This window comes from Nerophis lumbriciformis, linkage group LG15 (assembly GCF_033978685.3).
Source record: "Nerophis lumbriciformis linkage group LG15, RoL_Nlum_v2.1, whole genome shotgun sequence".
Lineage (NCBI taxonomy): Eukaryota > Metazoa > Chordata > Actinopteri > Syngnathiformes > Syngnathidae > Nerophis > Nerophis lumbriciformis.
The window spans coordinates 16,155,001-16,181,500 of record NC_084562.2 but is presented as its reverse complement, the minus strand read 5'-3'; the positions used below and the strand labels follow the sequence as shown (position 1 = coordinate 16,181,500).

At 39.9% G+C, this 26,500-nt stretch overlaps 1 protein-coding gene across 2 annotated transcripts in view; it reads left to right on the top strand.

The window, feature by feature from the left end:
* The window catches only part of LOC133615912 (protein kinase C-binding protein NELL1-like), a 547,026-nt gene that overhangs the window by 115,699 nt on the left and 404,827 nt on the right, over positions 1–26,500 (top strand). For both annotated transcript variants that reach the window (XM_061974796.1, XM_061974797.1), the window contains exon 4: positions 5,182–5,352. In XM_061974796.1, coding sequence (XP_061830780.1) covers positions 5,182–5,352 — 171 coding nt within the window. The remainder of the gene's footprint in view (positions 1–5,181; positions 5,353–26,500) is intronic.

Genomic DNA, 26,500 nt, shown 5'->3' with positions numbered 1-26,500 from the left:
TTACACAATGTGCCAACTTCACTGGTTTTTGGTTTTGTAATACACTCAATTTTAGAGATTACGTAAGCTATTGTTTGCGATCTTAGTAAAATCAGGAGTTTTAAATGGTAACCATATTAAGCTTATTAATTTCTGTCTCACTAAACCACGCCACATTGTTGTTTACACTCTGTGAGGTAATCATGTTCTATAATGCATGTGTTTTTCCGATAAGAACTTCTCGGTTTCATTCATTTTCCAAACAGGAAGGAAGATGGATAAATCAACTACTGCATAGCCTGCATTGATATTCTGTGGGAAGGTCTGCTGACTCCCTCATCATAAATATGCATGCTACTGTTGAGCTTTTGGTATTGAATGGGCTTCATTCTAATGCCAATGTGTGCCCGAGCATACCGGAATTGGCAGGGAGGCTGCAAGGTTCGGGAAATGTCCCTTGTATGTTATCAATCTTTTTAGCGTTTAACGTGTCCGTGTTGTACCAAAGGTTCAACTGTTGAGGTCACTTGCTGCCAACGGGGATGTTAAAAGGCCAAGATGGGTTGCCTGCAGCTGTTAAGCTGCTACTGTGGCTGGCTGCCTTCTAAATCAGCATGGCTGATGAGACGGCACACAGCACTCGCTACAGGTCAAGTGCCTGAAGGAATGCGTGTGGTGTTTACTGTTTAAACTTCAATAACACTAAAGGAAGTCTTGTGTTTTATTAAATACGCTATTTACTACGGATCGGCCGATAAATGCTTTAAAATGTAATATCGGAAATCATCGGTATCGGTCTCAAAAAGTAAAATGTATGACTTTTTAAAACGCCCGTAGGGAGAAGTACAGAGCGCCAATAAACCTTAAAGGTACCGCCTTTACGTGTCGGCCCAGTCACATAATATCTACGGCTTTTCACACACACACACAAGTGAATACATCTCATACTTGGTAAACAGCCATACAGGTCACACAGAGGTTGGCCGTATAAACAACTTTAACACTGTTATAAATATGCGCCCTTGTCACCTCCAATTTCGGGAGGTGGGGGGTGGGGGGTGGGTGCGAGGGGCGTGGTTGGGGCGGGGGCATCGTTGGGGGCGTGGTTAAGAGGGGAGGAGTATATTTACAGCTAGAATTCACCAAGTCAAGTATTTCATATATATATATATATATATATATATATATATATATATATATATATATATATATATATCCCCGCGACCCCGAAGGGAATAAGCGGTAGTAAATGGATGGATGGATGGATGGATATATATATATATATATATATGTATGTGTGTGAAAAAAATCACAAGACTACTTCATCTCTACAGGCCTGTTTCATGAGGGGTTCCCTCAATCATCAGGAGATCATCATCCTGATGATTGAGGGAACCCCTCATGAAACAGGCCTGTAGAGATGAAGTAGTCTTGTGATTTTTTTCACACACATACATATATTGCGCTCTACCACGGTATCGAGCACTATTTTTTGGATAACCTTATTAAGACATATATATATATATATATATATATATATATATATATATATATATATATATATATATAAAAGAAATACTTGAATTTCAGTGTTCATTTATTTACACATATACACACACATAACACTCATCTACTCATTGTTGAGTTAAGGGTTGAATTGTCCATCCTTGTTCTATTCTCTGTCACTATCTTTCTAACCATGCTGAACACCCTCTCTGATGATGCATTGCTGTGTGGCACGCACAAAAGTGCTTTCATCAAATGCACTAGATGGCAGTATTGTCCTGTTTAAGAGTGTCACAACATTGCTGTTTACGGCAGACAAACTGCTTTACTGTAGACGTTCTTTATATTGTGGGAAAGCGGACTCAGGTCCGCATGGAGCTGGAGGGGGCGTGGCCTCCAGCTCTGCCTGAATTTCGGGAGATTTTCGGGAGAAAATTTGTCCCGGGAGGTTTTCGGGAGAGGCGCTGAATTTCGGGAGTCTCCCGTAAAATCCGGTAGGATTGGCAAGTATGGCCCTTGTGAACCCACACCAAACAAGAATGACAAACACATTTCGGGAGAACATCCGCACCGTAACACATACATAAACACAACAGAACAAATACCCCCCAAACCTTCCTCCACCCGAACTCCGCCCACCTCAACCTGAGCATGTCCCAAATTCCAAGCTGCTGTTTTGAGGCATGTTAAAAAAAATGATGCACTTTGTGGCTTTAATAATAAATATGGCAGTGCCATGTTGGTATTTTTTTCCCATAACTTGAGTTGATTTATTTTGGAAAACCCTGTTACATTGTTTAATGCATCCAGCGGGGCATCACAACAAAATGAGGCATAATAATGTGTTAATTCCACGACTGTATATATCGGTATCGGTTGATATCGGAATCGGTAATTAAGAGTCGGACAATATCGGAATATCGGATATCGGCAAAAAAGCCATTATCGGACATCTCTACTATTTACATGTTTTGCACAAATGTGTGCTGCTAATTATTTGCAATGGAATGGTGCATTTTGTTACCATCAAGAAAAAAACCTAATGAAGAGTGTTGTCGTTACTACCGTATTTTCCGCACTAAAAGGCGCACTTAAAATGCTATTTTTTTCCCCCTCAAAACTCGACAGTGCGCCTTATAACCCGGTGCGCCTAATGTACGCAATACTTCTGGTTTTGCTTACCGACCTCGAAGCAATTTTATTTGGTACATGGTGTAATAGGTGTGACCAGTAGATGGCAGTCAAACATAATATGTATGTGTAGACTGCACTATGATGGCAATATGACTCAAGTAAACAACACCAACATGTTATATGTTCCATTGAAAATATAGAACATTACACACAGCGCTCAAAAATGTATCAAAATGTTTTAGTACGACTTTGGTAAGCTATGAAGTCGCACCGTTTGATGGATTGTCAGCGAATTAAACATACGGGTATTATTATTACGGTGTGTGTAAGGTAAGACATATCTATTGTTTCGCAATATTATGCAAAAGCAACTTTTCTTACCTTCTGGTACCTGCTGATCTGTATTGATCTGCATAAATCCTGAAAAATTGCACGCGTCCGCCTTTGTAGTCCATGGCGACACCGTAGTCGATAATCTTCTTCTTTTTCTCTATCTTCTTGTTATGGGACATTCATCCTCCGCTGTTGCCATTTCTAATATAAAGTAGTGTAAAGTTCTTACTTATATCTGTCAGTAAACTCGCCATGAAAGCACTAAAACATACCGGTGTAGTGAGTTGACATTATTCACCCAAGGAACTTTAAGTTATTAGAGAGTTCCGGTCGGACGTTTTTTCACGGGACACATTTCCGACCTTGGAGATGCTGCTCCGTTATTGATTTAAGTAAAGTCTGAATGTCATTAAAACAGTTAGCTTCATCTTTTGACACTTCTTCCACTCCCGTCCTTGCACGCTACACCGCTACAACAAAGATGACGGGGAGAAGACGCTGCCGAAGGTGAGCCACGTAAATAAGACCGCCCACAAAACGGCGCATCCGGAAGCGACTGTCAGAAAGCGGCTTGAAGATGATCTGTAAAACATAATCTATGCAACATTTTGACCAAAGAACCACCATTACATGTTATGTAGACCACAAGGAAGTGTTTCAATTTAGAAAAATAAAATAAAATGACTCCTTTAATGCGCCCTATGATGCGGTGCGCCTTATATATGGAAAAAAAAAGATCAAAAATAGACAATTCATCGGCAGTGCGTCTTATAGTCCGGTGCGCCCTATGGTCCAGGAAATATGGTACTTTAAGTAGACAAACTATTTTCTTTGTAGACACATTAAAATATGATGCAAATCAATGCCAAACAAGTTTCGCTAACAACTCGCATATATTTGGGCTGCATGTGACCTTGTTTTCCGCTGCTTTGGACCAGATTTGGCCCAAAGCTGTTTCAGATCTGGCAAATGAGATCAATTCCGAGATACAAAAAGACACGGGCCCAAAAGGGTAAAATGAATCCGCACCATATTTTTTTTGTTAATCCGGCTCATATCTGGTCCAGTTATATTATAAAAAAACAAAACAGTGGTACTGTTTTTATATTTACCGTAAAATGATGTAAGAAATAAAGTTTTTACTGTAAAATTGGCCTTCTCGACCAGCATCAGTGTGTGACTTCACCAATGCGCTTTTGGAAGACTGGTGGAAAATTCCTATAAACACACTCTTTAATTTAATAAAAATAAAAAAATAAAAAAATAAATAAATGAATAAAAAATAAAAATAAAAAATAAAAAATAAAAAATAAAAAATAAAAAAAATAAAAAAATAAAAAAAATAAAACAAAAATAAAAAAAATAAAAAAACATGGCCTGCACAGAGTCCTGACCTGAACCCGATAGAACACCTTTGGGATGAATTCGAACGGAGACTGAGAGCCAGGCCTTCTCGACCAGCATCAGTGTGTGACTTCATCAATGCGCTTTTGGAAGACTGGTGGAAAATTCCTATAAACACACTCTTTAATTTAATTTAAAAAATAAAATAAATAAATAAATACAAAATAAAAATAAAAAAAAGACATGGATGACATAGATTGGTGTGAATGAGCTTGACTGGCCTGCACAGAGTCCTGACCTGAACCCGGGATGAATTAGAACGGAGACTGAGAACCAGGCCTTCTCCACCAACATCAGTGTGTGACCTCACCAATGCGCTTTTGGAAGAACGGTGGAAACTTCCTATAAACACACTCCGCAACCTTGTGGACAGCCTTCCCAGAAGAGTTGAAGCTGTAATAGCTGCAAAAGGTGGACCCACATCATATTGAACCGTATTGGTTAGGAATGGGATGGCACTTCAACGTCATATGAGTCAAGACAGGTGGCCAAATACTTTTGGCAATATAGTGTATTTACCAATGTTTTTTATTTTATTTTTTTTTATTTTATTTTTTATTTTTTATTTTTTTTATTTTATTTTTTTTATTTTATTTTTTTTATTAAATCAACATAGAAAAAAACACACGATACACTTTCAACTAGTGCATCAACCCAAAAAAAAAACAAAAAAACCCTCCCTCCCCCATTCACACTCATACACACCCACTCACACAAAAGGGGTTGTTCTTTCTGCTACCAATATTCTACCAATGTTTAATACTGTGATTATGATTCTCAGCTGTGTAGAAACCTATGTCTGACTTTTGACTTTCTCTCCTTCAGCTACTTTGAACTGGAGAGCAGCGGCGTTCGAGAGGAGATCCGTTACCACTACCGCTTCAAGGGCAAGCCCCGCTCCGAGTCCTTCCCCTACCGCCTTGCCGACGGCCAGTGGCACAAAATTGCCCTCACTATAAGCTCCTCCCATCTACTCTTGCACGTCGATTGTAACAGGTACCACACACACACACAAATACACACATACAGTCGTGGTCAAAAGTTTATATGCACTTGTGAAGGACATAATGTCATGGCTGTCTTGAGTTTCCAATAATTTCTACAACTCTTATTTTTTTGTGATAGAGTGATTGGAGCACATACTTGTTGGTCACAAAAAACATTCATGAAGTTTGGTTCTTTTATAATTGAAAATGTGACCAAATCTGCTGGGTCAAAAGTATACATACATCAATGTTAATATTTGGTTACATATCCCTTGGCAAGTTTCACTGCAATAAGGCGCTTTTAATAATAATAATAATAATATTAATAATAATAATAATAATAATAAATGTCACTTATAAGGCGCCTTTCTGGGCACTCAAGGACACCGTACAAAATCAAAACAATAAAATAAATTGGATAAAAACAACAAAAACAACAACAAAGATCGATAAGATTTACAATGAATAAGCAGTCAGGAATAGGTGTGTTTTGAGTCTTTATTTGAAGAGGGATATTGAGTCTAAGTTACGATGGTCTGGTGGTAATGAGTTCCAAAGACAGTGAGATGGATGGATGAAGAAGATCTTAGGGAACGCGAGGGCGTGGCGACATGGAGCAGGTCAGAGAGATATGAAGGAGAGAGGTTATGGATAGCTTTGAAAGTGAGGAGAATTATTTGGTAGCCACCATGCCTACCACGGTATTGCTCGGTATTGTGGCCAAACAGTTCAATGTTTCATCTGACATCCCATGGACAAAGATTAGACCTTCTGGAAGATAGTTATGTGGTCAGAAGAAACAAAAATTGAGCTGTTTGGCCACAATACTGAGCAATATGTTTGGAGGAGAAAAGGGGATGCCTTTAATCCCAGGAACACCAAACCTACCGTCAAGCATGGTGGTGGTAGTGTTATGCTCTGAGCCTGTTTTGCTGCCAATGGAACTGGTGCTTTACAGAGAGTAAATGGGACAATGGAAAAGGAGGATTACCTCCAAATTCTTCAGGACAACCTTAAAATCATCAGTCCAAAGGTTGGGTCTTGGGCGCAGCTGAGTGTTCCAACAGAACAATGACCCCAAATACACGTCAAAAGTGGTAAAGGAATGGCTACATCAGGCTAGAATGAAGGTTTTAGAATGGCCTTCCCAAAGTCCTGACTTAAACATGTGGACAATGCTGAAGAAACAAGTCCATGTCTGAAAACCAACACATTTAGCTGAACTGTCAGGTTCAAACACTGATGACATCTATTAAACAGACGAGAAGCAAGGGATCATACAGAGACAGAGTTCAATTTGGCTCAATGAGGAGACACGTGTTTTGGGCTGTATTCTAGTTACGGATCCAAACTACGTTCTAAAAGTCCAGCCCGTGTGCTTCCTCTATTTATTTGTGAGGTCCCTGTTTACATCACTGAAGCTGTCGCTGAGGGAAGGGGGTTATCTCGACAACTCCAGTTCGACACAATATATGATTATACAAAAATGCAAATGTGTTGACGCTGGTGATATCGCCTTGTCTCTGCTCTGTCTGCGTCACAGCGGTGTTCGGCCTTGGATTGCCAGCTTTGCACAGACAAAGAAAAATACCACTTCAGCACAATTGACAATAATTATAGCAAGGGCCCTTAAGCATAAAAGTTGTGTGATAATATATACATAATTATTCTATCATGAACTGCACCAATTTTGTCATGAGGAGTTGTCAAAAATTCAAGGGACATGTAACCAAATATTAACATTGCTGTATGTATACTTTTGACCCAGCAGATTTGGTCACATTTTCAGTAGACCCATAATAAATTCATAAAAGAACCAAACTTCATGAATGTTTTTTGTGACCAACAAGTATGTGCTCCAATCACCCTATCACAAAAAAATAAGAGTTGTAGAAATGATAGGAAACTCAAGACAGCCATGACATTATGTTCTTTACAAGTGTATGTAAACTTTTGACCACGACTGTATACACCTTGATAGTGTATTTTTGTGCTCCGACTTTGATACCACTAATGAGCACATCATCAGCAAAGTGATTGCTGTCTCTGTGGATGGCAGGTTGTTAATGTTGCTGGAAGCCGAAACCTATGAGGGGCCGTTAGGGACATTATTCCAGAATTACCTCTTACATACACTACTGAAATGCTCTCACATAAACAACTGAAATGTTTTTCTCTCACACACACTATTTAAACACTCTTATACACACTACTGAAACACTCTTATACACACTACTGAATTGCTCTCACATAAACAACTGAAATGTTCTTATCTCACACACACTACTGAAACACTCTTATACACACCACTGAAATGCTCTCACATCCATCCATCCATCCATTTTTTACCGCTTATTCCCTTCGGGGTCGCTGGAGCCTATCTCAGCTACAATCGGGCGGAAGGCGGGGTACACCCTGGACAAGTCGCCACCTCCTCGCAGGGCCAACACAGATAGACAGACAACATTCACACTCACATTCACACACTAGGGCCAATTTAGTGTTGCCAGTCAACCTATCCCCAGGTGCATGTCTTTGGAGGTGGGAGGAAGCCGGAGTACCCAGAGGGAACCCATGCAGTCACGGGGAGAACATGCAAACTCCACACAGAAAGATCCCGAGCCCGGGATTAAACCCAGGACTACTCAGGACCTTCGTATTGTGAGGCAGACGCACTAACCCCTCTCCCACTGTGCTGCCCTGAAATGCTCTCACATACACTACTGATGCTCTCACATACACTACTGAAATGCTCTCACATAAACAACTGAAATGTTTTTCTCTCACGCACGCACACACACACACCACGTGCGTGTGAGAGACAGTAATTTCAGTAGTATGTGTGCAAGGATTTCAGTTATGTGTATGAGAGCATCTTACCAGTGTGTATGAGAGAGGTTGCATTCTGGTTCCGGTCACCAATAATGCCCGCCCCTTTTCAGACAATTTTTTAAAATCTTTTTTTTAAAGCCAAGTTGTTTGTGAACAAAATGTATGCCTAACTGCCGACAAGTAGCTTAACCGAGGCAGGAGCTTTTCTTCATAATTTGAGGGCTTCAGCGGAGAATATAAGAACACTTTCAATGCAACAAGGGTTGGGCTGCGGCCGTGGGTTGCACTTGCAAGACGTGACACCTGAGCGGCCACACAGCGGTGCTTTCTCCTACCGACAGCCAAGCAGCCTGGAGCACTCGTTCCGTTGCGAGTGTGCGCCGCAGCATTATCAAGCGCAACGTTCCAGCTCATGAAAAACATTTTAGTTGTTTATGTGAGAGCATTTCAGTTGTGTGTATAAGAGTGTTTCAGTAGTGTATAAGAATGTTTCAGTAGTGTGTGTGTGAGAGTAAAACATTTCAGTTGTTTATGTGAGAGCATTTCAGTAGTGTGTATAAGAGTGTTTCAGTAGTGTATAAGAGTGTTTCAGTAGTGTGTGTGTGAGAGAAAAACATTTCAGTTGTTTATGTGAGAGCATTTCAGTAGTGTGTATAAGAGTGTTTCAGTAGTGTGTGTGTGAGAGTAAAACATTTCAGTTGTTTATGTGAGAGCATTTCAGTAGTGTGTATAAGAGTGTTTCAGTAGTGTATAAGAGTGTTTCAGTAGTGTGTGTGTGAGAGAAAAACATTTCAGTTGTTTATGTGAGAGCATTTCAGTAGTGTGTATAAGAGTGTTTCAGTAGTGTATAAGAGTGTTTCAGTAGTGTGTGTGTGTGAGAGAAAAACATTTCAGTTGTTTATGTGAGAGCATTTCAGTTGTGTGTATAAGAGTGTTTCAGTAGTGTATAAGAGTGTTTCAGTAGTGTGTGTGTGAGAGAAAAACATTTCAGTTGTTTATGTGACAGCATTTCAGTAGTGTGTATAAGAGTGTTTCAGTAGTGTATAAGAGTGTTTCAGTAGTGTGTGTGTGTGAGAGAAAAATATTTCAGTTGTTTATGTGAGAGCATTTCAGTAGTGTGTATAAGAGTGTTTCACTGGTGTATAAGAGTGTTTCAGTAGTGTGTGTGTCAGAGAAAAACATTTCAGTTGTTTATGTGAGAGCATTTTAGTAGTGTGTATAAGAGTGTTTCAGTAGTGTATAAGAGAGTTTCAGTAGTGTGTGTGTGAGAGAAAAACATTTCAGTTGTTTATGTGAGAGCATTTCAGTAGTGTGTATAAGAGTGTTTCAGTAGTGTATGAGAGTGTTTCAGTAGTGTGTGTGAGAGAAAAACATTTCAGTTGTTTATGTGAGAGCACTTCAGTAGTGTGTATAAGAGTGTTTCAGTAGTGTATAAGAGTGTTTCAGTAGTGTGTGTAAGAGAAAAACATTTCAGTTGTTTATGTGAGAGCATTTCAGTAGTGTGTATGAGTGTTTCAGTAGTGTATAAGAGTGTTTCAGTAGTGTGTGTGTGAGAGAAAAACATTTCAGTTGTTTATGTGAGAGCATTTCAGTAGTTGTGTATAAGAGTGTTTCAGTAGTGTATAAGAGTGTTTCAGTAGTGTGTGTGTAAGAGAAAAACATTTCAGTTGTTTATGTGAGAGCATTTCAGTAGTGTGTATAAGAGTGTTTCAGTAGTGTATAAGAGTGTTTCAGTAGTGTGTGTGTGAGAGAAAAACATTTCAGTTGCTTACCATCAACACCGGGGTCCCACAGGGATGTGTGTTGAGCCCTTTCCTGTACACACTCTACACCAATGACTGCCGTAGCATCTCACCCACCACAACATACTTAAAATACTCAGATGACACAGCCATTCTCGCACTCCTCTCCAACAGTCAATCCATCCTGGACTATCATAACACAGTCAAACATTTCACAGAGTCATGCACAGCCAGTTATCTGGAAATCAATGTCAATAAAACAAAAGAAATATGGTTCAACCCCCCCTCACCTCAGAACCCCATCATCATAAACACACAAACAGTTAAAACAGTTGACACTTTTAAATACCTGGGCATAACCTTGGACAATAAACTCACCTTTGATCAACACACCACGGACATTCAAAAAAGAAGTCAACAAAGACTGTCAGCCATCCGGAAACTTAAAGGACTATACGTTGCACCTCATCTCCTGTTATTACTTTACCAAAGCATTGTTCAACCCATCCTTCTGTACTGTTCCACATGTTTTTTCACCATGCTTTCTGTAACCAACCGGACCAAACTCACACGCATTACAAACATAGCAGCTAAAATCATCGGCCTACCCACACCCAACATTTCAGACATAAACCACAGGTCCATCACCCGACTGGCAAAAACAATAGTTCAGGATATCACTCACCCACTACACCAATACATCATCCCACTACCATCAGGGCGCAGGTACAGAACAATCAAATTCCGGAGGGCCCGCCTCAGGAAAAGCCTGATCCCTGCAGCTATAGCCGCCCTTAACAGCAGGCCCGGCCGACCTGTCTGACAAGCCTGTAAATGTGTGTTAGTCATGTATGATGTCTTTTTGTTATTTTTTTTTGTGTGATGTGTAATGTCTAGTGTTTAAATGTACGGCAGTGACAATGAATTTCCCCAAGGGGACCAATAAATCTAATCTAATCTAATCTTATGTGAGAGCATTTCAGTAGTGTGTATCAGAGTGTTTCAGTAGTGTATAAGAGTGTTTCAGTAGCGTGTGTGAGAGAAAAACATTTCAGTTGTTTATGTGAGAGCATTTCAGTAGTGTGTATAAGAGTGTTTCAGTAGTGTATAAGAGTGTTTCAGTAGTGTGTGTGTGTGAGAGAAAAACATTTCAGTTGTTTATGTGAGAGCATTTCAGTAGTGTGTATAAGAGTGTTTCAGTAGTGTATAAGAGTGTTTCAGTAGTGTGTGAGAGAAACACATTTCAGTTGTTTATGTGAGAGCATTTCAGTAGTGTGTATAAGAGTGTTTCAGTTGTGTATAAGAGTGTTTCAGTAGTGTGTGTGTGTGTGAGAGAAAAATATTTCAGTTGTTTATGTGAGAGCATTTCAGTAGTGTGTATAAGAGTGTTTCACTGGTGTATAAGAGTGTTTCAGTAGTGTGTGTGTCAGAGAAAAACATTTCAGTTGTTTATGTGAGAGCATTTCAGTAGTGTGTATAAGAGTGTTTCAGTAGTGTATAAGAGTGTTTCAGTAGTGTGTGAGAGAAAAACATTTCAGTTGTTTATGTGAGAGCATTTCAGTAGTGTGTATAAGAGTGTTTCAGTAGTGTATAAGAGTGTATCAGTAGTGTGTCTGTAAGAGAAAAACATTTCAGTTGTTTATGTGAGAGCATTTCAGTAGTGTGTATAAGAGTGTTTCAGTAGTGTGTAAGAGTGTTTCAGTAGTGTGTGTGTAAGAGAAAAACATTTCAGTTGTTTATGTGAGAGCATTTCAGTAGTGTGTATAAGAGTGTTTCAGTAGTGTATACGAGTGTTTCAGTAGTGTGTGTGTGTGAGAGAAAAACATTTCAGTTGTTTATGTGAGAGCATTTCAGTAGTGTGTATAAGAGTGTTTCAGTAGTGTATAAGAGTTTTTCAGTAGTGTGTGTGAGAGAAAAACATTTCAGTTGTTTATGTGAGAGCATTTCAGTAGTGTGTATAAGAGTGTTTCAGTAGTGTATAAGAGAAAAACATTTCAGTTGTTTATGTGAGAGCATTTCAGTAGTGTGTATAAGAGTGTTTCAGTAGTGTGTAAGAGTGTTTCAGTAGTGTGTGTGTAAGAGAAAAAATTTCAGTTGTTTATGTGAGAGCATTTCAGTAGTGTGTATAAGAGTGTTTCAGTAGTGTATAAGAGTGTTTCAGTAGTGTGTGTGTAAGAGAAAGACATTTCAGTTGTTTATGTGAGAGCATTTCAGTAGTGTGTATAAGAGTGTTTCAGTAGTGTATAAGAGTGTTTCAGTAGTGTGTGAGAGAGAAAAACATTTCAGTTGTTTATGTGAGAGCATTTCAGTAGTGTATAAGAGTGTTTCAGTAGTGTATAAGAGTGTTTCAGTAGTGTGTGTGTGAGAGAAAAACATTTCAGTTGTTTATGTGAGAGCATTTCAGTAGTGTGTATAAGAGTGTTTCAGTAGTGTATAAGAGTGCTTCAGTAGTGTGTGTGTGAGAGAAAAACATTTCAGTTGTTTATGTGAGAGCATTTCAGTAGTGTATAAGAGTGTTTCAGTAGTGTATAAGAGTGTTTCAGTAGTGTGTGTGTGAGAGAAAAACATTTCAGTTGTTTATGTAAGAGCATTTCAGTAGTGTGTTAAAGAGTGTTTCAGTAGTGTATAAGAGTGTTTCAGTAGTGTGTGTGAGAGAAAAACATTTCAGTTGTTTATGTGAGAGCATTTCAGTAGTGTGTATAAGAGTGTTTCAGTAGTGTATAAGAGTGTTTCAGTAGTGTGTGTGTGAGAGAAAAACATTTCAGTTGTTTATGTGAGAGCATTTCAGTCGTGTATGTACGAGGTAATTCTGAATAATGTCCCTAACGGCCCCTCATAGAAACGCCTGAGAACAATTTAACACGCAGACGTCACCATATTAGTACTCTGCGCCTTTACGCGGTTCACAGGCTGCCTTTCCCTGCTCCCGTAATGGAGGGGAAGTCAGCGATGATATAATCGGCCTCATCGATTGGCGCCGAAGGCCCCCTTTTCCACGAGAGCGCTCACAAACGGGTTCTTCAGAGGTGGCCATTCCTCTGCACTTGCTGCCAGACAGCCGCTACACCGCGAGCGAGCGGCGCAGGTTTTAGTGGCGCTAATGCCTCTGTCACCTTCTGCGGGATGAAAAAGTTGTATGACTCACAGGAGGGTTGTGTTGTAGTATTGATCCTTCCCGGACGCCGATCCCTCCCAACAGGCTGGAGGTTTGTCCATTAATTATAGGCGCCGTGTCCGCCTGCCATGTCTATTGAGAAGATAAAGGAGAGTGTGAGGTAGTTGCTTGGATGAACAGAGCAGAATAAAATGTCTTTTTTTGACAGGTGTTAGGATGTTGGATGGGTTAAAAATACTTAGTGTGGACGATGACAATTGTGTGTAGTAGTGTTGTCCCGATACCAATATGTATTTCGATACTTTTCGGTACTTTTCGATACTTTACTAAATAAAGGGGACCACAAAAAAATGGCATTATTGGCTTTGTTTTAACAAAAACTCTTAGGGTACATTAAACACTCCTGTACTTGGTATCATTACAGTGGATGTCAGGTGTAGATCCACCAATGGCGTTTGTTTACATTGTGACGCCGGTGAGCCACGGTGTGTAGTGAAGCATGTTTAGCTATTCCTCGTCCTGCAGGGATGATACTTGTAAGAAACATATTTTATTTGTCGCCATGAAGGCGAGGATTAGTGATTTAGAAGTATCTAAAACACTGCAGACTGCGGATGGACTTTAGCAGCTAGCTAGCTAGCTAGCCATGTCTTAAAGCACCTCTTCCTGAGGGCGTTTCAGTGTTATAACTTCACCTTTATCTTTAGTTTTTAGGCCAAAATGTGTACGTTCACCCTTTTCTGTCTACACACCTTGTCTGTTTGTAAGTACTCCGTGATTGTGCGCTGCCGAACATGCTCCTCTGCTCGTAAACCAGCAACGACGCGACGTAACGACGGCGGGGGGGGGGGGGGGCGGGTGGCTGTTGGACAGGTACTTTTTAGAGGCGGTATAGTACCGAATATGATTAATTAGTATCGCGGTAGTATACTAATACCAACTAATGGTGGTTCTTTGACTTAAAATTTCGCATAGACTATGTTTTGAAGACCGTTTTCAAGCCGCTTTCTGATGCACCCTTTTGCGGGCCTAGTTTTTTGATTGCGGCTAAAATTACTTATTTATAAAACATATATTTTATAAATAAGCACAATTGTCATTTATTTCATGGGTGTATACTTGGGCTGTCCCGATACCAATATTTTGGTACAAAAATGTATTTCGATACTTTTCAATTTCAATGTACCGTATTTTTCGGACTATAAGTCGCAGTTTTTTTCTTAGTTTGGCCGGGCTCCAGTGCGACTTATATATGTTTTTTTTCCCTTCTTTATTATGCATTTTCGGCTGGTGCGACTTATACTCCGGTGCGACTTATACTCCGAAAAATATGGTATTCAGGATAGACCCTTGAGATGCAGTATCTCATTTTCAAGAGGGTCTTGACACAAATACAGAAACAAAAAAAAACAAAAAACAACATACAACACAACAAAACAGAATAAAACACAAAAAGACACTGCTCTACCACTTCTACAGCACCCCGCATCACACCTACTCACACACATTTACATAAACCATTTCAGTCGGTTACAAGAGAATACAATACAACAACACCTCATCAGGAGGAACATAATACAACTTCAAAATCAGAAACAAGAACAACTTGTTTGCAGGTTGGATACTTAATTTGATTTACATAAAAAAAAGAAGTAATGGGATTTAAAGAAGCAGAGAGATTATTCCGATCAGATGGGGATTTGAATTTTAATGACTTATGGGCTATTTCCAGATTAAATGTGTAGGAGAATAAAGGGGACCACAAAAAAATGTCATTATTGGCTTTATTTTAACATAAATATTATGATTTATTAAACATACATTTTTTATTCAAATTAAATAACAATTTTGGCATTAAATAAGATAGTAATCTTACTAGACAACGTCTCTTTTAGTAGTAAGTAAGCTAACAAAGGCTCCTAATTAGACTGCTGACATATGCAGTAACATATTGTGTCATTTATCATTCTATTATTTTGTCACAGTTATGAGGGACAAGCGGTAGAAAATGGATTATTAATCTACTTGTTCATTTACTGTTAATACCTGCTTACTTTCTGTTTTAACATGTTCCATCTACACTTTTGTTAAAATGTAATAATCACTTATTCGTTTTGATAAGTTTTGGGTGATACCACAAATTTTGGTATCAGTCCGATGCCAAGTAGTTACAGGATCATACATTGGTCATAAACAAAGTTCTCCTGTGTCCAGGGACGTATTTCCTGACTTTATAAACAATAAAAAAGACACAATATTTTTTGATAATGGAAAATATCAACGTAAGTATATATTATATCATTACAGCCTATGCCTTCGGCGTTTGTTTACATTCAGGAACGCTAGCTTGCTGTTAGCAGTTCGCTATTGTATCCTCAAACTGTGTGTAGTGAAGCATGTTTAGCTATTCCTCGTCCTGCAGGGATGATACTTGTAAGAAACTTACTTTATTTGTCGCCATGGCGGCGAGGATTAGTGATTTAGAAGTAGCTAGTAGATGGACGTTATCGGTATCGGATTCAAAAAGTAAAATGTATGACTTTTTAAAACGCTATTGTACGGAGTGGTACACGGCCGTATGGAGAAGTACAGAGCGCCAATAAACCTTAAAGGCACTGCTTTTGTTGCCGCACCTCAATCACATAATATCTACGACTCTTCACACACACAAGTGAATGCCATCCATACTTGGTCAACAGCCATACAGGTCACACTGGGGGTGGCCGTATAAATAACTTTAACACTGTTAAAAATATGCGCCAGACTGTGAACCCACACCAAACAAGAATGACAAACACATTTCGGGAGAACATTCGCACCGTAACACAACATAAACCCAACAGAACAAATACCCAGAACCCCTTGAAGCACTAATTCTCCCGGGATTCTACAATATACACCCCCGCTACCCCCCACCCCCCCCCAAACACACCTCAACCCCACCCCGCCCACCTCAACCTCCTCCCAAATTCCAAGCTGCAGTTTTGAGGCATGTTAAAAAAAAAAAAATGCACTTTGTGACTTCAATAATAAATATGGCAGTGATATGTTGGCATTTTTTTCCATAACTTGAGTTAAATTTATTTTGGAAAACCTTGTTACATTGTTTAATGCATCCAGCGGGGCATCACAACAAAATTAGGCATAATAATGTGTTAATTCCACGACTGTATATATATCGGTATCGGTTGATATCAGAATCGGTAATTAAGAGTTGGACAATATTGGATATCGGCAAAAAAGCCATTATCGGACATCTCTAGTGCTCAGTCATGTCATAAAAAAAAAAAAAATATTGGTATTTTTCAGAAGCAGTATATTACCGTTTGTATTTCATTACAACCCTAGTGTATACGTACATTTTGAAGAAATATTTACCTTAGTATGTCATTATCAGTAAATACAATTGCCTAAATTGGCATATATATTTTTGTTCATTTTGCACAGCGCTAATCGTTACAATACAATTGCTGAAAAGTGCCTAAAACCTTTGCACAATCAATTTTTGTGTGTTTATTGTTGTGATGCAGCATATTGAAGAGTTTGTGATGCAGAGATGCGGAAGACAGCAGGCAGTGTGAAGGTATAATTTGTGTTTAATCCAAAACGTGGCAAAAACTACAAGTGGGTCGTGCCGCAGGGAACCGCACGTGAAGCTTGAGGCAATCTTAGCACAGCATAACAAGTAGCATGGACTTAGAATGTAGCATAACACTAGCACGGAAAAACTATATTAGCATAGGAACAAAGAAACAAAACAGTAACAATAATATGTGAATGGCGGGACCATGTACACGGTGCAAGGAGGCGTGATTAGTGGAGACAGCAGGTGGGTACACTAATCAATAAACAAAGGCGGGTGTGGAGAACGGTGCTCAATAAGTGGTCACGTCACAGCAGGATGGATACACAGGAAGAGGAAACCAAAATAGGAGCACCAGACCAGAACCAAGCACTAACCTAGGGAAGAATTACAACAACAACAACAGGACATGACCTTCCGGTCATGACATTTATGAGAGGGATTCAGTAATTCATTTAAATGTTTTGCACTGTTGGTAAATATTTGGGATTATAACCGTTTTAAGCATCTAATCTGGATTTGCCATTAAAGCAATTTAAACAAATTGAGCTTCATAAGAAAGTGTATATTATCCTCCTCTCTACCTCTACTGTAGGTGCACGCACAGTATGTGCCTGTCAGACTGAAGGGTCGGGCACATTTTATACTCTGTTTGCTAATCTGCATTTCACCGTGATCCTGAAGCAGCTGCCATCACAGGTCACCTAATAAACAACTCAGCACTTAAGTTTAACGGGACCCTGAGGAAACACTTTAACCCCACATCCCATTAGCATCCGGTTATTGATGTTACTGTAAATTATTAATTTCTAATGTTTGGTCAAGTTTAAACAAGAAAAAACGTTTTTTTTTTAGGAGACACAACCTTCCCATGTTTAGTTTCATTCATGTTAAAGGAGAACTGCACTTTTTTGGAGAGTTTTGGCTATGCTTCACAATCCCAAAGTAAGACAAGAAAACATATGTTTTTATTTATTAATTCTAAGTTGTAAAATACAGCCAGTATGAGGCGGCTAACAATGCAACTAATGGGAGCACACTATTCTGTCCAAGTCCTCTGAAAAAACATCCAACAGTACTCCGTTTACATCTCGTGACGTGAATATTAGCCAATTAGTTGCAATATTGTCAAAGGGGAACATTATCACAATTTCAGAATGGTTAAAACCATTAAAAATCAGTTCCCAGTGGCTTATTATATTTTTCGAAGTTTTTTTCAAAATTTTACCCATCACGCAATACCCCTAAAAAAAAGCTTCAAAGTGCCTGATTTTAACCATTGTTATAAACACCCGTCCATTTTCCTGTGACGTCACATAGTGAAGCCAACACAAACAAACATGGCGGAAAGAACAGCAAGCTATAGCGACATTAGCTCGGATTCAGACTCGGATTTAAGCGGCTTAAGCGATTCAACAGATTATGAATGTATTGAAACGGATGGTTGTAGTGTGGAGGCAGGTAGCGAAAACGAAATTGAAGAAGAAACTGAAGCTATTGAGCCATATCGGTTTGAACCGTATGCAAGCGAAACCGACGAAAACGACACGACAGCCAGCGACACGGGAGAAAGCGAGGACGAATTCGGCGATCACCTTCTAACCAACGATTGGTATGTGTTTGTTTGGCATTAAAGGAAACTAACAACTATGAACTAGGTTTACAGCATATGAAATACATTTGGCAACAACATGCACTTTGAGAGTGCAGACAGCCCAATTTTCATCAATTAATATATTCTGTAGACATACCCTCATCCGCGCTCTTTTCCTGAAAGCTGATCTGTCCAGTTTTGGAGTTGATGTCAGCAGGCCAGGGAAGCTAGGGTCGATAGGGGGTTTAGCTCGCTCGTCTGCGGGAACAAACTGCCGCCATTGCTTGCCGTGCTACCGAGGCCCTTTGTCCCTGAATTGCTCACACACTCCGGCAGATTCAATGGGGGTCTGGCGGCAGATTTCTTTGACTTTATCGTTGGAAATGCATCTGCTTTGAGTGTCGCAGGATATCCACACATTCTTGCCATCTCTGTCGTAGCATAGCTTTCGCCGGTAAAGTGTGCGGAACAAACGTCCAATTTCTTGCCACTTTCGCATCTTTGGGCCACTGGTGCAACTTGAATCCGTCCCTGTTCGTGTTGTTACGCCCTCCGACAACACACCGACGAGGCATGATGTCTCCAAGGTACGGAAAACAGTCGAAAAAACGGAAAATAACAGAGCTGATTTGACTCGGTGTTTGAGAAAATGGCGGATTGCTTCCCGATGTGACGCCACGTTGTGACGTCATCGCTCCAAGAGCGAATATTAGAAAGGCGTTTAATTCGCCAAAATTCACCCATTTAGAGGTCGGAAATCGGTTAAAAAAATATATGGTCTTTTTTCTGCAACATCAAGGTATATATTGACGCTTACATAGGTCTGGTGATAATGTTCCCCTTTAATATAAGCGCTTTTGCATAATTATTTTTTATCACAGAGCTAACTAGCTTATGATGCAATGTTGACAAATTGAGCTAGTGAGCTGCGGCATCGCCTCTTAGCTGTTCAAAGTTAATTATAGATTATAAATCATGCCTCTCACCGGGAAAATATTAAAATATGTGGCCATAAACCGAGAAGTTGGTCACCTATGACAGTCAACTTATACCCGGAGATGGTGAGAAAGACCTGAAAAGATGCTCATTTTTATAACCCTTCGTGAGGATTATGATTAATTCTTCATCTAAACGGAAATATTTAAACATCCCATCAGTCGGCATCCCGGTGAGAGCAGACATTGTACGATAGGTGATTGGTGTTTTTGTGTTTACAGTTTGTATTTCTTGTTCAGCACTTGGCAATACTTCTACATAATGCTGAGGGTTTGTTGTTGAGGGAAAAGTGAACGTTGTGATGCATCTGTGAAAATAATACGTTGCTGTATGCTTAAAATGAGTAAAAATACGTCAATATTACATGTTATTATGAATGTGCTTGTTACTACATGACACACATTATATGCTTAAAGCCACCTAATTGTATTTGACCCTCGGAAGCCTGGCAATTGTACGTATCAATAAAGTACTGTAACTTTTCTTACTAAACGTATTATTTCTTTCTATTTTGTGAGAAAATAAAAACAATACTCCCTGTAATCGCAAATTATGTTAACCTAAATGCAAAAATATGTTATCAAACATTCAAGCCATTTTTTAAAACATATATAAATAATAATAATGATTTCAAAGCAAGTAATCCATCAAATTGTGCAATGTAAAAGTAGCAATTGATTTCATGGTAAAATTGTGAAATTTACTGTGGTTTTTACAGCATTTTTTCACCCAACTAATTTTTATATAAGAGCCAATAGTTTTGCTTTTGTTCAGTTAAGGTGCACTTGCCAGTTTATTTTGTTAAAAAAACGTATATCAATCAATCAATCAATCAATGTTTATTTATATAGCCCTAAATCACAAGTGTCTCAAAGGGCTGCACAAGCCACAACGACATCCTCGGTACAAAGCCCACATAAGGGCAAGGAAAAACTCAACCCAGTGGGACGTCGATGTGAATGACTATGAGAAACCTTGGAGAGGACCGCATATGGAGACCAAAAGCAATGGATGTCGAGTGGGTCTGACAGGGCCGGCCCGTGGCATAGGCTGTATAGGCAAATGCTAAGGGCGCCGTCCATCAGGGGGCGCCACGCCAGTGCCACAAATGTTGGAGAAAAAAAAAAAAAAAGTTGGTACTATTATTTCTAAATACAAAAAATAATCCCACGTTTATTAAAATGTAAAGTAAAGCCTATTTAATAGAAATATTATTTGTTACAACAGCACAAATAGAGAACTCTGTAGGATCCCCTTTTTTTGTAATATAGTTGTTAAAGTCATACTGGTTTGATATCTTGTTTTGTGCAGTGCCTTATTTATATTGTATTTTTAATTTATTTTATGCAACTTGTTGACACGTTTTATTTTCTGTATGTATGTAAAAAATAATGTATTTCATATATTCATTTTTTATTTTTTTGTATTCATTTATTTATTCATATTTTTTTTTTATCTAACTATTCTGATTGTTAATTTGCTTTCTTTAAGTAAAAAAAAAAATGTCAAAGACAAAGCTATTCGGTTTCTTGTGAGTATATACACTTCACTGCCGATGTGCGCCTAGGGCGCCAGATTGGTTAGGGCCGGGCCTGGGGTCTGACATAATATTGTGAGAGTCCAGTCCATAGTGGATCCAACATAATAGTAAGAGTCCAGTCCATAGTGGGGCCAGCAGGACACCATCCCGAGCGGAGACGGGTCAGCAGCGCAGAGATGTTCCCAGCCGATGCACAGGCGAGCGGTCCACCCCGGGTCCCGACTCTGGACAGCCAGCACTTCATTCATGGCCACCGGACCTGTGCCCCCCACCCTCCACAAGGAATAGGGGAGCAGAGGAGAAAAGAAAAGAAACGGCAGATCAACTGGTCTAACAGGGGGGCTATTTAAAGGCTAGAGTATACAAATGAGTTTTAAGATGGGACTTAAATGCTTCTACTGAGGTAGCATCTCTAATTGTTACCGGGAGGGCATTCCATAGTACTGGAGCCCGAATAGAAAACGCTCTATAGCCCGCAGACTTTTTTTGGGCTCTGGGAATCACTAATAAGCCGGAGTTCTTTGAACGCAAATTTCTTGCCGGGACATATGGTACAATGCAATCGACAAGATAGGACGGAGCTAGACCGTGTAGTATTTTATACGTAAGTAGTAAAACCTTAAAGTCACATCTTAAGTGCACAGGAAGCCAGTGCAGGTGAGCCAGTATAGGCATAATATGATCAAACTTTCTTGTTCTTGTCAAAAGTCTAGCAGCCGCATTTTTTACCAATTGTAATCTTTTAATGCTAGACATAGGGAGACCCGAAAATAATACGTTACAGTAGTCGAGACGAGACGTAACGAACGCATGAATAATGATCTCAGCGTCGCTAGTGGATAAAATAGAACGAATTTTAGCGATATTACGGAGATGAAAGAAGGCCGTTTTAGTAACACTCTTAATGTGTGACTCAAACGAGAAAGTTGGGTCGAAGATAATACCCAGATTCTTTACTGATACGCCTTGTGTAATTGTTTGGTTGTCAAATGTTAAGGTGGTATTATTAAATAAATGTCGGTGTTTAGCAGGACCGATAATCAGCATTTCCGTTTTCTTGGCGTTGAGTTGCAAGAAGTTAGCGGACATCCATTGTTTAATTTCATTAAGACACGCCTGCAGCTGACTACAATCCGGCGTGTTGGTCAGCTTTAGGGGCATGTAGAGTTGGGTGTCATCAGCATAACAATGAAAGCTAACACCGTATTTGCGTATGATGTCGCCTAGCGGCAGCATGTAAATACTAAAGAGTGCAGGGCCAAGAACCGAACCCTGAGGAACTCCGCACGTTACCTTAACATAGTCCGAGGTCACATTATTATGGGAGACGCATTGCATCCTGTCAGTAAGATAAGAGTTAAACCACGACAAAGCTAAGTCTGACATACCAATACGTGTTTTGATACGCTCTAATAAAATATTATGATCGACGGTATTGAAAGCAGCGCTAAGATCAAGAAGCAGCAACATAGATGACGCATCAGAATCCATCGTTAGCACTAGATCATTAGTCATTTTTGCGAGGGCCGTCTCCGTAGAGTGATTTGCCCTGAAACCGGATTGTATACCACACATTTAACACATTAACTGATTTGCAACAACATTCCAAATGTAATAACATAAGCTTTATGAAAAGGTGTTTCCCTCAGTTTACATTTTCAGTTTTATAATATTTTGTCAAAGTATCGAATCGGGGACCTGAATTCGAATCGGCTACGGCGCCAAAAAATGGGATCGGGATTTGGACATTTCTAAATGATAATTCCATCATATGTACCGTATTTTTCGGACTATAAGTCACAGTTTTTTTCATAGTTTGGCTGGGCTCCAGTGCGATTTATATATGTTTTTTTCCTTCTTTATTATGCATTTCCGGCAGGTGCGACTTATACTCCGGTGCGACTTATACTCCGAAAAATACGGTACACAATATGACAACAAAAGGGAGTGCATTTTTTGTGCAAGAAATAACATAGAAGTAAAAGAACAAAGCTCATGCCGACACGTGAAGTGATCACTTCCGTGCTATGAGCATATTGGCAATCCAATTCCCCGTTGGATGTTTACAAATTCCATCGTACTGATTTCAAGGCTCATTAATTCATTTTTACCATTTTCAATTGCAGCAGGATGCATTTTAACAAAATCAGGCTTACTTTGCTGTGTTTATTTTATGACTTACATTGCTCTCGCTAGCCCTCTTGCTGTGAGGGATAACAATCATCATTTCTAGAATTAGCCTCGCAGTTTTGTTGAGAAGCATGATTACACACAATTAATTGTATTTGCTGTGGAAGTGTCTTCTGTGTGAATTATAACATGGCCCCTGCTGCAAACATTTGTAGAAGCGAGTGCCCCTGCTGTTTTAAATAGGTCTGGTCTCTAATCTCTGACCTGAGCTGAGGTCCCTCGGTTTGATTACGGCATACTTGCCAACCTTGAGACCTCCGATTTCGGGAGGTGGGGCGTGGTTGGGGGAAAACAGGGACGCGGTTGAGGGCGGGGCGTGGTTAAAAGGGGAGGAGTATATTGACAGCTAGAATTCACCAAGTCAAGTATTTCATACATATATATATATCTACATCCTGAAAATATGCAAACAAAATTGTGTTTAGATAATTGATACTTCAAACTTGCATAAATAAATCTTAAGGAATATAACATAACTTGGCTTCTGAGAGCTTCAAAATGTAATGAATAAAATGCTAAAGTTGTTGATAAACAAGCAATTATTTTAATAATTAAATATGGTCATTTTGAATGAATTATTATGATCATTTAAAATTAATTATTTCCAATATATTTATTTTAATGTATAATTCTATGGCTGGATGTAATAAGGAGTCAGAAAAAAATACAAATAAAATTACAATTAATTTTGATGTTTTTAGCAAAATATAGTAAAAATGTATTTAGTTGTTTTTTTTATTAATAAATATATTTATTTTTAGGTAAGATAAACATAATAATACAATTTATCTCTAGTCTGGATGATTTAGTTCTTGTCACCCTGTTGTCCTCCTGTCATAAAAAAAAAGGCTGTCCTCACTCAGGTCCGCATGGAGCTGGAGGGGGCGTGGCCTCCAGCTCTGGCTGAAAATCGGGAGATTTTCGGGAGAATATTTGTCCCGGGAGGTTTTCGGGAGAGGCGCTGCATTTCGGGAGTCTCCCGGTAAATTCGGGAGGGTTGGCAAGTATGGATTACGGTAGGATCTTCTGGGATCCATTCAACCAGTGATGGGAAGTGACCTCACCCAACACAGCCTTAGACCCTCCTCCCGGTCAATAAGGTGGGCATTGTTCTCTCATCAACAAATAAAAACTGTTTGCAACTTGGTAAAAGTTCAACTTTTCAAACCAAAAATGTAAGCAAGAACACCACCGGCAAGCTTATGGAGGAGCGGGTCGGAGCGGGGACCCGGCAGATCCTGAGTAGGGCAGGCCTCTCCTGTGGTTCGGGACCAAAAGAGGAATGTGTCGCCAAGACACGACAGATTTAATACTGTTGAAAACAAATTAAACCATTTTGAAAATGCTGCAGCAAAGTTGGGAATTTTAGGTTATGTCTACACTAACCCCTTAAACAAGTAAATATTTAGCCTAAGCTCCGTTTCAGCCACACTAAACCATCGTTTAAGGTTCCCCTTCCCGGACAAATTTTTACACGGGTAAGTGCGCCGTGTATTTCTTGAATCTCCGGCTCTTAGCTTTGTATGGACTCATCGATCGTTTACAAACTGAGTTCGGAGAGGAAGTGACGCCAGAAAGGCCGCGCCCCACACAGGAAATGACATCAGAAAGAACGCGCCACAGCCAGCTTCATAATAAAGCGGTTTCGTAACTCGGAGCTAACCTCTGGAAATATTGAGGCCAGTCATCTAGACATGCCCGTGTTTCTCATTCTTCTAAATGTACAGACACTTGTGGAAATCACACATGAATATCTTAAGAGAAAGCGATTGCAGCTATTTGGGATACAACACTTCTCAGACGGCAAGAGAACTTTCGAATGCCGAGGTCAGCTGTGATTGTACTTACCGAAAAACTTCGTCCATTTGTCGAAGGAGAATCAACGAGAATGCGGGCTACCGGGGATGTGATAAAAAAGGTAGCGTGTGCTTTGTATTACCTGGCCGTTGAGGGAAGACTAACTACAGAAAACGCAGAATGCATTTGGACTGGCAAAGCAGACTGTATCAGTTATTGTCCGCCAGGTATGTCAACGTCTAGGTCCAGAGTATACAAAGTCACCAAAAAAACGAATGGCCAATGAAGGTGAAGGCAAAAGAGTGAGGATATCTAGATCCCTGGATTGACTGTTGTCAAATGTTCTTTGTCACATTGTGTACTTTCTAGGGCTGTGAATCTTTGGGTGCCCCACGATTCGATTCAATATCGATTATTGGGGTCACAATTCGATTCAAAATCATATTTTTTTTTTCAATTCAACACGATTCTCGATTCAAAAACGATTTTTTCCCGATTCAAAACAATTCTCTATTCATTCAATACATAGGATTTCAGCAGGATCTACCCCAGTCTGCTGACATGCAAACAGAGTAGTAGATTTTTGTAAAAAGCTTTTATAATTGTAAAGGACAATGTTTTGTCAACTGATTGCAATAATGTAAATTTGTTTTAACTATTAAATGAACCAAAAATATGAATTATTTTATCTTTGTGAAAATATTGGACACAGTGTGTTGTCTTCTTCTTCTTTTCGTGTCTTTGAAGCATGTGGTTATATGACAGTTTCCCATTTCTTTACACAGTCTTTTGCATTGTTGTTGAACTCTGCAAGATCTTTTAAGCTGCACTGGTTGAGTAGCAGAGGACAGACAAGGCAGTGCTGCATCGTGTGGTCCTCTTCCCCGCATTCGCAGGTGGTTGGGCCGGTTTTGTAGCCCCATCTGGCCAGAGCAGCTTTTGATCGCCCTGTTCCTGTTCTCAGGCGGTTTAGTGTCTTCCACTGGACCCATGGTGTTTCTGACCCGGGGGGCAGGTCTTCAAAAGGGGGGATTCCCATGTCAATAGGAGGGGGGTCTTTCTCTAATTGTTGTGTCCATAGCTGGAGTCTGGTTTCTTCCCGAGATGTTGTTAGGGGCTGGACATTGCTGAGGAAGCTTCTCCTTGACTTCAGACGTTGGGCTGAGGGTTCACGTCCGTAGAGGAGGTGGCGTTCATCACTGGTAGCTTTTGTGAACTCTACTCGGCTGGCAACTTCCCGTCTCACATCTGCAGGGGCGATACCAGCGAGGAGATGTAGGTTGTTCAGGTTGGTAGCCAGTGATCCAGCGGCAGGTGTTGTTCAGTGCTGGGTCGAGTTTCTTGGCATGGGTTGATCTCTCCCAGACAGGACATGCATACTCCGGCGAGGAATAGCACAGGGCCAAAGCAGTACATCTTAGTGTGTGTGCTGTGGCTCCCCATTTGGAATTTGTCAGTTTCTGTAAGATGTTGTTTCGGGAGCTGACTTTCAGTTTGGTGTTTTTGATGTGTTCCTTGAAGGAGAGAGTGCGGTCCAGGGTTACGCCAAGGTAGACAGGGTTGGTACAATTCTCTAGTGGTGTTCCAGACCATTTGATGTTAAGAGGTCGGTTTGCATCCTGAGATGGAACGAGCAGACTTGGGTCTTCGCAGGGTTTGCGTGTAGATGGTTTTGCTCGTAGTAGAGGAGTAGCTCATCTTGAGCTGAGGTGAGGTTTGCTTCTACCGCTTCAAACGTACTCTCTTGAGATGTTACACAGAGGTCGTCA